A 15257-nucleotide genomic window follows, 5' to 3' on the forward strand; every position below is an offset into this window, starting at 1 on the left:
CTCTGCTATTCCTCTTTCAGAGACTAAAGGCAAAACTGCTGATTTGAATGTTAGCTGGATTAGCCCTTTTCTTGTCAGTGAGTTTGTCATTCTGATATTTGGTGTGCTACCTTGCATTTTAGTAACTTTTTTTTTCTGTTTTGGAATACAATTCATACTTTGTCAGCATCATACATGACAGCAGGTAAGCTGAATACCCCTCAGATGTGATGTGGCAATTGGTCGTGAAATCAGTAGAGAGCTCACTATAATACGCAACCATTTCCAATAATGAAATACAATTTCTATAGTCACAGATGTTACTGTCAATGAAGCACAATTCTTTGTCAAGCTGAATTACTCAATTTTTTTTGAGCATCAGAATTGTTCATCCATCATAGTAGAAATAACGTAAGTCCAAAATCTTTATTACACCTAAAACTCAGCTCACCAAAAGAAACCTGAGCAATAGTTGCACATGATAACAATTTTCTTTGAAAATGAGGAAACTTTTTATTTTGAGAATGTCTGTGACCACAAAATATAAATTACAATTGAGAAAAATCTTTCATTTCTCATAGAATGCTGTTAAGGGCATAAAACCTCCCTATCCTAGCTTCTATGATGCAATTTCCAGCATCTAAAATGGGGAAACTCAGATACCATATTTTCTGACTATGCAGTTTCCAGCGTCACTTTCTCCAGAAGAGCAATTTATACTGTATAAATGATGGATAATTTGGGTTTAGAATGACAAAAAATGGGGTTTTAATATTTCATACGCTCTTTTTTAGTTTTAGCAGGTGTGTTGAGAAAATGTCTACATTTCTTCACTGAACTGAGAGAGCTCCAGTGTTAGAATGTTTCTCTCCTTAAAGAGAATGAAGAAAGTACTTTACCAAAGGTAGTTTTATTATGCAGGATGATGAAACTGTAGGAGGAAAAACCTACTCTCCAGGCTTATTTAAGTGCTGCAAACTGAATTTGTAGGCTTCTCCACTCAAAAATGTGTAATATTCCTTCCTAATAATCCTGTAGTCTTACCACAACATTCCTCACATTCCACATCTGAAATAATAGTTGGAGAATGACAATAAAAATAACAAACTGAAGTTCACTCAGGTAGGCTTTCATTTCTAAACTTATCTGCTGCTATACTTTAAGTCCCTATATGCTAAAATAAGATGACAGATACAGTCTTAGGAATCAAAACTCCATCTTAGAAATCCCTGTCATTTAGGAAAGCATCCTTATTTACTCACAATCAAAAATCCATCTGAAAAATAGCTTCTATTTAGGAAACTATCATTCTTATTTATTTAGAAAACTAACCTATATACTGAATTATAATTGAAATTCTTTAAACTGTATTTACTGTGTAAAAATTGTGCAGAAATGCCATATTTTATAAAAGCTTGATGAGTTAAAGCAATTAGTACCTACAGAATACTACCTGACAGGTGTCATTTAAAAAAAAAAGTTTATACTTACCATTACCATGAGCCAATAATAATTTTCCTCAGATGCTTGCTATTATAGACTCTCTGTGAATAGTTTGGTTTTCTAAGCTCATAAAGGACGGGCTGGCTGTCTTGCTAAGGCTTAATAGGATAACAAGTTCAAATTTTTTTTCTCCTTTGGACTTACCTACTTCTGTACTATCAACCCCAGTCAGCAATGATATGCCGTACACATAAATCCTTCCAATCACTGAAGCAATAAAACACTACTAGTTACTTAACCCTTAACAGCTAAACCAGGTAAGAAAAATAACAACTCAACTACTAGGGCTTTACAGGAATTTAGGTTTGTCTGAAAAGTCTTCATCAGATTACCTAACTAAAATTAAAGATAAAAGAGGGAGCAATGCTGTTCACAGCCTTGCTCCACTTCTTTTTCTATTTCTGTCTCCTAAGCTCAAAATCTGATTAGTATATTTAATTCCATGAAGCATCATGACTGGTCTACCTTTAATCAGCCTGTTGACATCCACCCATTTTTCCTTCACATGTTGTAGAAGTCAAGATAATCATTTACCTACTTGGCAATACTGCTGCACAAAACACAAAATATTGTGTTCATGCTACAGTATCGACACTGGAATGATTTCATTTTTCGTGTGTTTATACATATCCAATATGAAAAATTGTATAAAAGAAGTACCTTTATAGGGACCAATGCAAAGGTCATAAAAATCTCTTGATCAGTATTCTATGTACGTGATCTTACACGAGATGTCATTATATCACATGAGCTTAGAGCTTGGCTAGTAATATCAATTTTTTGTTTAAACTCATCTGTTCTTTTTCCACTTTATAAAATTACTATTTCTATTCTCTGTAAACTATTATAATTTAAAAACAGATAGAATACAGAATATTTACAAATTATATACTGAATAGAAGTTAATTCTCATTACTGTACAAGAAAATTGGGAGGAAAGGCATCTCCAGAATCTTCTGCCTTGTACATCTACATGTAATGAGTACCCTTTTTGCTCAGGTACCATTGAAGCAGCAAGGGAGAGGAGAGTAAGAGATCATTATTTCACAATGTGAACAAAACCCCTCCAGTTTTAGTGGTTTAAGGAATACTACTTTCTTAATGTACTGCATTAAGTTAGCAGTAAGAAATAGCCTGCTTGCAGACCTGCAGTCGTTTCGATAAGGTATACAACTCAAATTTTATGGAACTGTTGCCCTGACCACATTCCAGTCAGAATCACTACTCTCTCCATTTAATTATTGCTAAGTTTAATTTGGCACTTTTCTAAGTTGCTCTAGCTGCTAAATAACTGCAGCATTTGGCTCTTCAATTAGATATTTCATATGTAATCTGCAAACAATAACTACCCTTCAGAAAATTTATATGCATAGGTATTTTCAAACTAAAGCTCAATCCTATCACTTACAAACAGGTCAAATTAAGCAACAAAGATCCAGGAAAAGCTTCACTTTCAGTAAGAGTTTAAAATTAAAAGTTAGTTTTCTAAAACAAGATGTGTTTGTCATCCTCTCTGTGAATGGTTCATCTGGGGAGAGAAAAATGAAAAGGAAGCTTAAAGCAGACTGTTGGTTTAGCTTTTGAAAAACTCTCACAACGCCAGAAGTTATTAGAACTGAAAGATCATTAAAATATTACTCCCAAACTCAGAGCTTATTGAAGTGTTGTTTTCTTTTTCCAACTATCCTTTTTCTGCTTTTTCCATGCAGTAAAATGAATTTTTTTTCAAATTACTTATTAGCAATGTAATTGCAGATATATCTTGTTTATACAGATTTCAATTTAAAAAAAAATCTGATTCTTAATACCAGTATCGGTTACGGATACTTTCTTCTGAGTTTCACAGTTACAAAGCCATCTCTATACCAACCCACCATAATTTCCTTCACGAAAAACTAATATTAGGATGGGTCTTACACATGTATTTTTAATTACCTCAATGTGATAAATTATTTATCTTTACGCTACCTATATTTGCTCTTTGCTTTATCCTGCCTCTTCTACCTGCTTACCACTCTTTCCTTGTTCATGTTTCTTTATCTGCAATCATCATGTGACTAGTTAAAAATTCCTTCCATTGCTTAGCTTCCACCAACACTGTTTGCATGCTGTCCCTTGTATGAATAACCTGCAACTGGGCTTCCTTCTGTCCCACAGTTTTTTTAAAGATTAATTCCACTGACAACATGCCACCCTGCTGGTAGCTGTAGCCCATGACAGCTTTTCATACTTCCCCCTTCTTTGCAAAAGCCATTTTTAAGGGAAGCAGTGTATCGCTTCCTTCTCATTTCCAGATGGCTCAACAGATAATGCCATTTTCTTCATCTGTAGGCATAGCTGAAACAATGGAGAGAATGAAGCAATGTAATGATCTGTCAACTGATCCAAGTCTGTCAGAAATGCTTCCTGTTTTAAAGTTTTGCCTCAAAAACAAAAAATAAAAACTGCTGAGCATAGTATAACACTGGATGGAAAAAATACCCAAGTAATAGGATTTGTAAAACATTTTACTGATTCCAGTTTACAGAGAAGTTTGAAACAAATCTGACATAATTAATTGATTTAAAAAATATTCAAATTACTCTGAATAAACAAATCACCATATGACAGTAAGTTAATATTTATGACTATCATTGTATTTCCTTCTGGTCCTTTGCATAATCACAGACTACTGAACCATTACGTAACGACATTAATAGTGAAACCAGTATACTTTTATAACCTTACATTTTGAAAGAGTATTAAGATAAAATTCTTTTCAATAACACAATAAATTAAGGCACAAATCTGAACTGTAGAATTAAATATACATAAGTAAATATTTTAATTCATATATCGCTTTCCCAGTCTCCCAGCTGGGTTAATATATTTCTTTCAACTTTAATATTCCTAAGAGAGTAACAATCTTAGTGTCTCCATTTCCATAAAAAAACTCTATGTATTTTGGAGATATTATGCCTTGTTTAATTTATCTACTTTTCTCCTCCGTTACTCTACAGTTCCATTCCTAATTATCAGAGAATGGAATAAATGACTGCCTAGGGTCAGTAAGTACATTATTGTCTCACAAAAATATCTAATATTTAGGCTTTTTAGGATGGTTCTCCAATACCCTTTTCGTAAACAAAGTATTGTGTTATACCCTTAAATTCAGGCTGACGTACAATTGGGTAAGTGCAGGCCAAATCAGTGTGGAGGGGTAAATACTCTGCTCAGAGGGCTAAGAATGTAAAAGATAAAAAGGACTACATATTCACCATTTATGTATGCTATTAGCTTAAAAATAACCATTGTTGATACAACTTTCAGCACTGAATTTTGATTTTTGAGCCAAGCAGAATTTAAAGAACAGCAATAGGAAAAAATGAGAAAGGAACAATTAAGACAAAATAGGAGGATGTAAATACGGGGATCCCTGAGGTCCCTTCCAACCTGTGACTCTGTGAAATACAGAGTTCAAACAGCAGGTGAGGTCAGGCCTTCCAATAATGCTGTGACTCCTTATACTGGGGGACAGGAAAGACCAAATCAAACATATAAGAGCATAACAGCAAAAGGCATAATAGTTTGATCTAAAATTTAAAAGCAGCCTGTGCACACAAGGTTCCAATTTTACCTAGCTGTTGCTTGCTTGCTTGGGTTAATCACTGGCTGGTTGTTCAGTTCTAACTCAGACCTGAATAAACCTACAAAGGTTTGCATAGTTTAGCTCAGGAACCAAAGGAAAGGCTCAAAAATTCACGTGGTTGCATATTTACTAGATAAACAATTCTTTCTAACTTATTCCTAATTTAGCATTCACTAGAATAAGTAATTTGTCTTAAAGAAATCAATTTGAATTAAAGATTAGCATTCATTCCGATCCAATGTTTTATCAACTGGTGTGCAATAGCTCGACTTGGTGGTACAAAGAACGAACGCTGATTTCCTTTAATAAGAACATCCACGACCTGCAATAAAGATAGATTTTTTTCTTTAGAATATAATATTATAGACTATAAGGAATCTAACATTGTATTATTCAGGAATTATCTTCCTATGATGATCCATCAGTCTATCATTACTACAGCTACTAAAGAACCACTATGGGGTTCTCCAAGACACATGCAGAGAAAATACTACACAGGACTCTCTGAGAATTCTCACATTTTTGAGCTCATACATGCCCCAAACAATACTTTCTTTCTAATACAACTGTGGAGATTGACTGTTAATATAATATTTAAGGTTTTTCTGAAGTCTCTTTACGGTAAGGACCACCAGATGGTGCTCTACACTGTTCCATACATTTTTTTTTTCCACACTTAGAGCAGAAGGAAAAGTGTTTTGTTGGTACTCTGAAGCAGTTGCAAGCAACACAGCAGCACACTTTTAGTTTAGTACATTTCTAAAGTACATTTATTTCCAACTCTAGACCAATCTGCACGTGACTAGCCGTATTCAGAACTGGTATTAATTTAAAATAATGCTCTCAGTGTTGTCAGGATACACTGAGGTTATGGGTGTCTAACTTTGTCTTCAAATTGACTTACAGAGTTTACTTGCAACTACTAGGCAGGACTACAGTATTATTAAAAGTTTAGCTCATAAGTAGCCTGTGGAAAAACCTGTGAAGACTATGTTATGTAAGCAATCTTTCCTTTTTCCACTCGGGAACTTAAGCCTCCTTCTGTGAAAGTCTTTTTCTCCTCTCTTTTATAAGACTGTATTTTAAATAGTCAGGAAGGCTTAGTGTAGAATTTCCTATTAATGCATAATGAACTGCATTCAATACCACAGTATTAAAATAGTACTGCATGGAAAAAGATGTTCAAACTAATGAATTCCAAGTGGTTTTACCTAAACCTCCCCCCGCCAGCAAATCTGGTAGCATGCTTGTTTGGAGAAACTCAGTTGATGATTGCTTGTAAATACCACTTCTGCCAGAATGAAAAGCACAGACTTGCTAAGGAAGTGTGTTAAAATAACAATAACCTGGGTATCTCCCAAAAGTAAAAGGTGAAGAGCTAACTGGCAAAAATATCATAAAATGGGCTTGAAAATGACTGAGAAATTACCATGAATACCTGCCTTTCTCTGGTTGTGTGTAATCTACAATTACAATACAATGCAACTGTAGTATGATAAAATGGAGACTATACATGCTTATTCAACTTGCTGAAAAAAACCAAGTATCTATTGTATGCCAGAACCGATACAGTCACAGACTAATCAATACAAGAAGGAAATTAAATTGAACTTTACCTGTTCTCTAGTGAACCAGCGGGCATCCTCTATTTCATTCTTGTCAACTTTAATTTCTGTAGACACTGCAACAGCTAAGCAGCCAATCATTAGGGAGGAGGGCATTGGCCATGGCTGAGAAGAGACATACTGAACATGGCCAACTTTGACTCCAGCCTCCTCTTCTACTTCTCTTCGAACAGCATCTTCTATTGTTTCGCCTAATCAAAAAAGGCAAAGAACAAGCAGCTGATGAAAATACTCCAAGCAATGATTACGTTCTGTGCTTTAAAGTGACTCAAAAGATTTGAAACTGCCCCAGACAATTATCTATAGAGATCTATAGGTCTGCCCACAGATGAGGGCACAGACCTTAAGTACAAGATACAGAAGTCTAATAAGATGAAACTAGCCACCAAAGCAAAATGGAACTTTGAAAACAAGAGTATTATTTTTCCACCATGATGTCTATTTTCTGAATTGATAATGTATCATACACACAAACTATTATTACCACACCTAAAACATAAAAAATTGGGTAGGAAATAAATTTAATTTTTTATTGGTTTATTTAATTACTTTTGAAATACCGATCTGTTAATTTATAAATAGCATTGTGTAAATTTTTAGATTTTCAGTATGACTCTAACAGTATGTAATACAACTTGAAAATCAGTATTTAAAATTAAAATAGTAAGAAAAATAGAGACTTAAGAAGACTTGCATACACTTCTGCATTTTATTATTCACTTTGCCTGACTCATTCTTCATTGCCTTAACACATACAGACAATTCTCCAAGCTTAAACTGCATTGGAAAGCTTTACTTCCACATTCAAGGAAAACTGCCAGATGTATATGTGGAATGCTGATGGTCATAGGCTTACATATGCCTACATGCACTATGTTGTAACCACTCATTACAGGTTCATTAGAGAGTCCATGCATCAGAGATAGAAATTTTAGTTCAGCTACGTTAAGCTGACTAGAAGCTGACAGTAAGATGAGCTACTCTGAAATTTCAGTTCATATACTTGAATTCAGTATCAGAAAATAATAAGGCCAGCAGAAGAAAGGAAGGAGCAAAGAAATAAGCATCTTGACTTTTTTCAAATGATAACTGAATAAAACTTTTTCATGCTGTCACTCTATTTCACCTGCACACATTACTGAAAATAGTTACACACTCTTAATTTCACCTGTGATTAAGAGGTATTCCAAATATAAGAATGTTTTCCAAATTATTCTGCAGCTACTAATAACTGTAGCTAATTCCAGCTGTTATTGATGAATACAGCTAGCAAAGTATCTCTTTACTTTTCTTTAAAAATTATATAATTTCTGCTTATCTTCCATATAACCAATCCTTAAACATGTAAGCATATGCTTAACTATAACTTCAAGTTATGCTTTAACTCTTATTTCTTCTATGCTAAAATCCTTGCTAAGTATCACCAAAGGACCTTGTTTGTGTTTTAAAATATTTTTTCACTTAAATATGTGATTTAAGAGTGCATGATGAGAAAACCATTTTAAAATTACATTTATTCAAGTTGCTTTTTTGCCTTTTTTATAAATCAGCTGCTGGAAAGTACAGAACAGGCATATTTATTACAACAACTTATCTAACAGGAAGCAAAAACATTTATTTGACATAACATTGAACATATTTCTATATAATTTTCAATGCACAATATTGATATGTGAGAAAAAGCATATGGTAAGGGAAAATTAAATTACTCACCAGGTTCTACAAATCCAGCAAGACAGGTAAACATTCCTGGGGGAAACCTCTTCTGCCTACCTAAAAGGCAGTGGTTCCCATCTGGATGAATGACTTGCATTATCACAACAGGATCTGTAAGTGACATGAAAGGAATACATTTCAACATCTGAGAGACTTAAAAGCACTGATAAATTTCAGCCTATTTGATACCAATGCATGTGAATACAAATAAGATACCTATAAGTGACTGAAATCAGAATCATGTAGATGCCCAGAGCAAGCTGTTATTTTATTTCACTTCGGGTTTTTTTCTCTGCAATATACCTGGTTGTTTTGTTTTGCAACACACATGCTTAGTAGAAGCAGTTTACTAGAGAAGGCTTGAAATGCAGGACAAATTACCTGCAACCAAAGCACACAATCTGTTAAGAGTATCAGCAATACTAACCTAGCTATGCATCCAGCAGATAGCAATAATTTATGCAGCAAAACCAATTTACTGTCACCTCCTTTACACACACAGAGGTCTGAACAATGTCCTTCTGACTGAAATACCAAAGACAACCCAGATACTCTAGTTATAATGTAAATACTGACTAAACTTTCCACTTTTGACTTTGTTGACTATTTGCTATCAATCTCTCATCTGATGTTGCACTTTTATCTACTTTCTCACTTCTAGTCATTTTATGTATCTTTTTCTTTCATCATTTTATGTATCTTTTTCCTTCTTGCTTAATATTTTCTCTATTGGTATCATTCTTTCTATCATGCCTTTCTGTGAACAGCTCATCTATGATCTTTTTCCCTTTTTTATTGTTACCTAGCTCTTACGTTAGCTCAGTGTTTTGTGTTTAATTCTATCTGCCTCTGCCTTTATATATTTTTTCTTTGCTATTGTTTTTCAGGTTTTTTTGTTGTTCAAAACACTGGTATTTTCCCTGTATGAAAAGCTTTGATTCAGCAACCACTGCAAACAACAATTTCAAAGACTGTTGTCCTGTTCAAAAATATCTGCTCATGGCACAGTGCAGAATACGCAGTGCTGCTGTATGTAAACTTTCTTCAGAGAAAGGCATCAGCAGAAAATGCTGGTTCATTAGTCTTTCCTATATAATCCCACTCCTTCTCTATGTTCGTTGTGCTAGAGACTATAAAGAAACATCCACTAGTATTTTAGCAAGCTTCACTACAGTCCATAAGCCAGAAAAATATGGCAGAATTGCTTTGATTACTACGAAGATATAACCAGAGCATGTAAGAGAACATGAAATTCAGAAATACAAAACACAGACATCCAGAACTAGAAATGCAGGAGAGAGGACAGGGTAGGGGAAGGTAAGGTGATTGAAGAGTCACCAAATCATCCAGGGAAAAAAAGGTTAAGCTTTTTCTTCCTCCATTGTTTCCCCATCAATAACATAGTACACTTCCTTTGCAACACATGAACAAAAGGAGCTATAGGAGACTGTCAATACGAGCTTAAACTTTTAGTAGAAATAGGCCTGCCAGTCTGCGACTGAAAATGTATGGTGAAAGCCAGTAAAGATGGCTAATACAGTCAAAGTGGCACTACAGGAAAAGGAGCACTGTATCAGAAATTTGATACAGGGACAAATTTTATGCAGAGATATTTCAAGCTCAGAGGGCTTGCATACAGTAAGAAAACAACATGCGGGGGGGAAATGTAAAATGCGACACTTCGTATTGTTAATATCTCATTTATGTTGTTGGAACTTGTAATTGATATTACTCCATTGAAATAAAGATCGGTATTGTCACAGCCTACTGGCAAGAAAGAGAAGCCTGAACTACTTAATCCTAAGTAGAGCTGAGACACACATATGCTTACAAACAAGTATGTTACGACTTAGGACAGAAGCAAGCAGCTGAAGTAATTAAGAAGAAATTGATTTACATTGAATTGATACAATAAATGTATATAATAGTACAAACAAGACACTTTTGGCCAAGTTTATCCTACAATATTCTCACCAACTCTTGGATATGATGTGTTGTGAACCCCTTGGAGACTGGGACAATCCTCTTTTAAGCAAGTTCTCTTGTAACCCCCTTCTTCAATCTTGGTTGCACTCCCACACGTTGGGCAGAATCGGTAGCGGTTGTGCCATGCTAGAACAGACCTAGCCTGGGCTACTACTCCTTTAAAAGAATACATGGAAAATACACAAAATCAAATAATAATTCATGTAAGCTTTTAACAGTATAGAAAAAGCAAGTAGTAAAGCTTAACATAAAAATAAAAGTAAGACTATGGCTTAAATTGTAATCTACTACAAGGGAAGTTGAGCAGTATGAGTTATTCAGACCTTTTTCTCTGTAGCATAGCACATGCAATAGAACACAGTACCATGCAGCTACAGACCAATTTATGCGTTCAGAAACAAACTCATCTGGATCAGTATAAGCCATTTCTCAGAAAAGTCACTTTGTCTGGGCAAAGTGCCAGAATTATGTATCACACCTTTTCCAGCTGACCGTTTTAGGGCTACTACAGGTATTGACATAATAACGCACTGTTCCATTTAAACTTCAGGTACAAGTCAGGCTTGCTCTTTATCCTTCTAGAAGCAAAACTGTTACAATAGCAGTTGTTAACATGTCCATAATGAAATTAATTCACTTTGAGATCCTGACTTCCCAAAGCTTGCTCACACTGTTTCCTCCTTAATAAGAGGGAGTACCCAACACACTCTTATTAAGGACTTAGTTTCATATCTTGTAATAAAAACTCAGTAATGACAGATTTTGTTTTCCATCTTAGAACATTAATGCATATGCATTAATATTTAAATAGCACCATTTATAAAACCATGATGATCAATAGCTTTTACAGTCTAATACTTGCCATTGCAGATGTTAGCACTTTGCAACCACACATGTTCTTACCCACAAAATTCTTCACAAAACCACAGACAGGCTTTTAAAATTAAAATATTTCTAAGGCCACCGGAAATACCAGATTCTTTTGCAGTGGTTTGTCCTTGCATTATACCTCCATCAATCCCAAAGCATGTGTTTCTGATTACACGTTTGATAATGGCTGAATTTTATGCATCTTACCAGCTTCTTTTTCAGGTAGCTGCAGTAGTGCTGGCATTGGGGGCTGAAGAAAGTAACAGTCCTCATGCATCTGTTTAAATTTCTCAGCAGAAGCTGAATCTACACTAAGAGCAAACCAAGCAACTAACCCATCCTCTTCATCTTCTTGCAGAACTTTTCCATTGCCAGCAGCCAGCAGGTTCATGTGGAATGGAAGTTCAACTCCAAGAAAAATCAAGGTGCCTTCTTCAGTTTGGTTAATGCCTTGCTCCACATCCTTGTGGTACAGCCTGCAAAGCTTTACTTGTGGCTGTTGGGAGCTCTCTGTCCCCCCACCCAAAGTAACCAAAGGACTTAGATTTGAAAAGACGATGTATACTGTAGTTGGATGGCTTTGTTTCTTCCTTAGCCACTTGGAATCTGTTCTTTTATCACTCCTTCTGTCCAGAAGTGTCAAGCCAAAATAGTTTTCATATTCTTTCACTTCATTTGACAGAAAATTAGGTCTCTCCCCACCCTTCACATCAGCCAACAAATTAGCTATGTGCTTGTATCCCCAAAATTTAGCAATGTCGAGAGCTGTCTGTCTTGATTTATTAACCATGGACCTGTCACACCTAGACAAACAGAAAAGAACAGTGGCTATCAGGCTAAATATGTTTAGGGAGTCCTGATGCTGTATTATTCTTACAGCAAATACATGATACTATTAAGGTCCAAGAACTTTTAGACACTCTGTCTATACTGGGGCACTCTTTAGGCTAAATACTTAGCATTATGGTAATGAAAAGTAATCATACTTTACTTTTGCTAGGCCGGATCCTGTATTTTTGTAGATTGACTCCAGACATCACTTACTAAGGTTCATGCAGTACTACAACAGCTATGAATTAATTAAAATCCCACACAATGCATCATGCAAAAATAAATAAAAATCAGGCTTAAGATCATTTACAGATAGAACTTTGAAAGCCAGGCTACAGGTCTCTTCTGAGGAACCAGTAACAAAAAAAAAGTTTAACTAGCATTACTTTCTAGAAGCTACTGAAAGCGGCATCAAAACACAAGAAAATATTTACCATTAAATAAGGATCAAGAATACAACCTCTGCTGAGTGACAGAAGTAGCACCCCTACAACTGTGGTGCTGGTCCCTGTAGGGATCTCTTTTTTACAAAAACTGTCTGCAGAATGACACAGATGAGTAAACGTTGCCTCATGATATGTATTTAAATATTATGAAAAAAAAATTTAAAATATCTGAAATACGTTGGGATTGACTGGGAGGTCAAAAAATAATGCACTTTTATTTTTTCTCAATTTTAACTCAAGTGGGTAAGTGAAACAGAAATTTCACTGTAAACTACAAATTATAGAGCAGGTGTTGGGCCAGACTCATCATTTTTTAAAACCAGAAGATGCCAGTATATTCATGTTGCTGATGTACAGGTAAGTGTACCAGAGGCAAGACTGTTTTAATCTGATATTTTAGACTAACCTGAACAGTTTTTGAGAGAGTTTGAGCACCTTTTAGAAAAGCATTTAAAACTTAATTTACAAGTTTTTGGTGCAAAAGAAACTACTGCTGCCCATTTATCTTTAAAGATTAAGTCTCCTTCATTTTTTCTTAATGAAGAAGATTTCTTAAATCTTAAAAATCTTTCTTAAGATTTTTTCTTCCACCCTCTTACCTGCTCAGGTACGTGCAGACTGTGATCAGGCAGTGTCCACAAAAGTAGCATAAACTCTTTAGATCACTAAGATCTTTTTTTCCAGCCTACAAACATTTCCTATAGCTTTTCTCAAACATAGATGAATATAGAAAGAAACTGACTAGCTTTCCAGGATTAGCATCTGGGATGTTATGCAATATTACTTTCAGAGACATTAATGTTTATGTATCCTGCAACAGTGTTTGTCTAAATAATTATTATTATGATTAAGCATAACTGAGACCAATGAGGTCACAGTATCACCTCAGGGACTATATTCAATTGCCTAAGAGAACGGCCCTGAAAAGGACATTTACTAATGGATATTCACTCTTTTTTTACCGGAAGCATAACTTTAAAACCTGTTGTTCTATTTACCAAACTCGTAAATTCCCCCAAACCTCAAGATTCCTGAATACACATGATTTCAATCCACCAAATCTGGCTCTGAGATATGCCTCTACTTGCTGGAACGTACCAACTACAGTACAAAACAGTGGTTCACCTGATGCTCTGTGCCGAGCCCCAGAAGAAGGCATGGCATCTGGGTAGACTGAAAAAAACCCAAAGGGTGGGATGATGATCACTGGAGGCTGTGGAATACTGTGCTTGAGATTACTCATGACCACAGACTAAACTGAATTTTCTTGGTTATGTAATTAGGGGTGCAGAGAGGATCTCTGGGAGGACTGACAATAGATCCTTGAAGATCAAAGGAATAATTTTAGAGATGCTTATAACTTTTTAAAGAGTTTCTTAGCAAATATGGGAAGCATGATGCAACAGCAGAATCCAGTTATAAACAGACAGTATACTTTCAACAGTGTATTTTCCTTTTAACCCTGAAAAGTCTTCCACCATCTGTCAGGAGAATTTAGTTTTCTGAGATCAAGCTGAAATGGCCAGAAAGGGGTTCAGGTTAGAGCTCTTCAACGGGATCTACAAAACACCTTACCCTTCTTCAAGAAGAATCTGCACAACGTCAAGGTGCCCATTTCTGGCACCATGCATCAGGGCAGTCCAGCCGTTACCTGCAGCTGCATTGATAAGTGACGGAGAACGACTGAGCAATGCTTTCAGTTTGGCTGCATCTCCAACAGCAGCAAAATTATGCAGCTGGGAAATCATGTCCTGATGGAAGTTCTTTTCGAAGGCTGTCATTGTGTCAACTAAGTTAAAAAAAAGAAAGCAAACCCACCTGAAAACTACCATTAGTAAAGGATTTAAGTAAAATAATTAAGTTTAATGCTATACAGATAACCAACATTATCACCGAAAGTATGGCCACAACAGTCAAATTCTTATAACTGGCATGACATTGTCATTCCCAGCCGAATCTTAGTCCCAAACATCTCCAAATACCGTGAAATTTTAGCCTAATAATCAAGACCAGGTTTAAAGAGGCTTGAGGAAAAAAAGATTTTGCCATGAAAATGAAGCTTATTTGACTGTGAAAAACACGTTCTGGTTTCCCGACCAAGCACACCGACGCACACGGAAGCCAGAACAGTACAAAACTCCAAGAAACGGGTCTCCGACGCTTTGGGAACAACGGCAAACGGCGGCGGGACGGCAAGTCCCTGCGCGGGCTGAGGGACTGCGCGCGCAGCCACAGGCCGCGGCTGTGGCGGCTGCTGGGCCCGCCCGTCGCCCCCCGCCCGCCCCGGGGCAGGGCCGCCGCCGCCGCCCGCCACCCGCCCCACGCGGCGGGAGCTCATACGGCGCAGCGAGGTGCTGCCCGCTCCGCGACGCCCGCCCGCCCGCCCACGCACGCGCGCACACACACACACACACACACACACACACGCACCAGTTCCCCCACCGGGCCCACAACGACGACAACCCAGCGGCAGCTCCCTCCCGCCTGACGGCCTGCACGCCCCACCGCCGCCGCGGCAGCCCCGTTCCTGTGAGCGGCCCGGGGTGGGGCGTGGCCCCGCAGGGAGCCGGGATCCGCCTGCTCCGCCGCCGCGGCGGGGGCCGTGAGCTGCGGCCGGCGGAAGGGGCCGGCCGGGCTCGGCTCGGCTCGGCTCGGCTCGGCTCGGCTCGGCTC

At 37.0% G+C, this 15257-nt stretch overlaps 1 protein-coding gene across 2 annotated transcripts; it reads right to left on the bottom strand.

Moving 5' to 3' along the window:
* Nucleotides 1–3971: 3971 nt before the first annotated feature.
* NUDT12 (nudix hydrolase 12) lies at nucleotides 3972–15213 on the bottom strand. Of its 2 annotated transcripts, XM_064437913.1 has the most exons (7): nucleotides 15015–15213; nucleotides 14160–14373; nucleotides 11515–12110; nucleotides 10426–10593; nucleotides 8449–8562; nucleotides 6727–6926; nucleotides 3972–5432 (listed from the first exon to the last, which is right to left on the bottom strand). In XM_064437913.1, exons 2-7 carry the CDS (start codon nucleotides 14363–14365, stop codon nucleotides 5322–5324), a joined length of 1395 nt encoding a protein of 464 aa, XP_064293983.1. In that variant the 5' UTR covers nucleotides 14366–14373; nucleotides 15015–15213; the 3' UTR covers nucleotides 3972–5321. The 2 variants fall into 2 exon arrangements, with proteins under 2 accessions (XP_064293983.1, XP_064293984.1); XM_064437914.1 differs by lacking the exons at nucleotides 14160–14373; nucleotides 15015–15213 and adding an exon at nucleotides 13184–14100.
* Nucleotides 15214–15257: the final 44 nt, after the last annotated feature.

The sequence above is a fragment of the Phalacrocorax carbo genome, chromosome Z (genome assembly GCF_963921805.1).
Source record: "Phalacrocorax carbo chromosome Z, bPhaCar2.1, whole genome shotgun sequence".
NCBI lineage: Eukaryota > Metazoa > Chordata > Aves > Suliformes > Phalacrocoracidae > Phalacrocorax > Phalacrocorax carbo.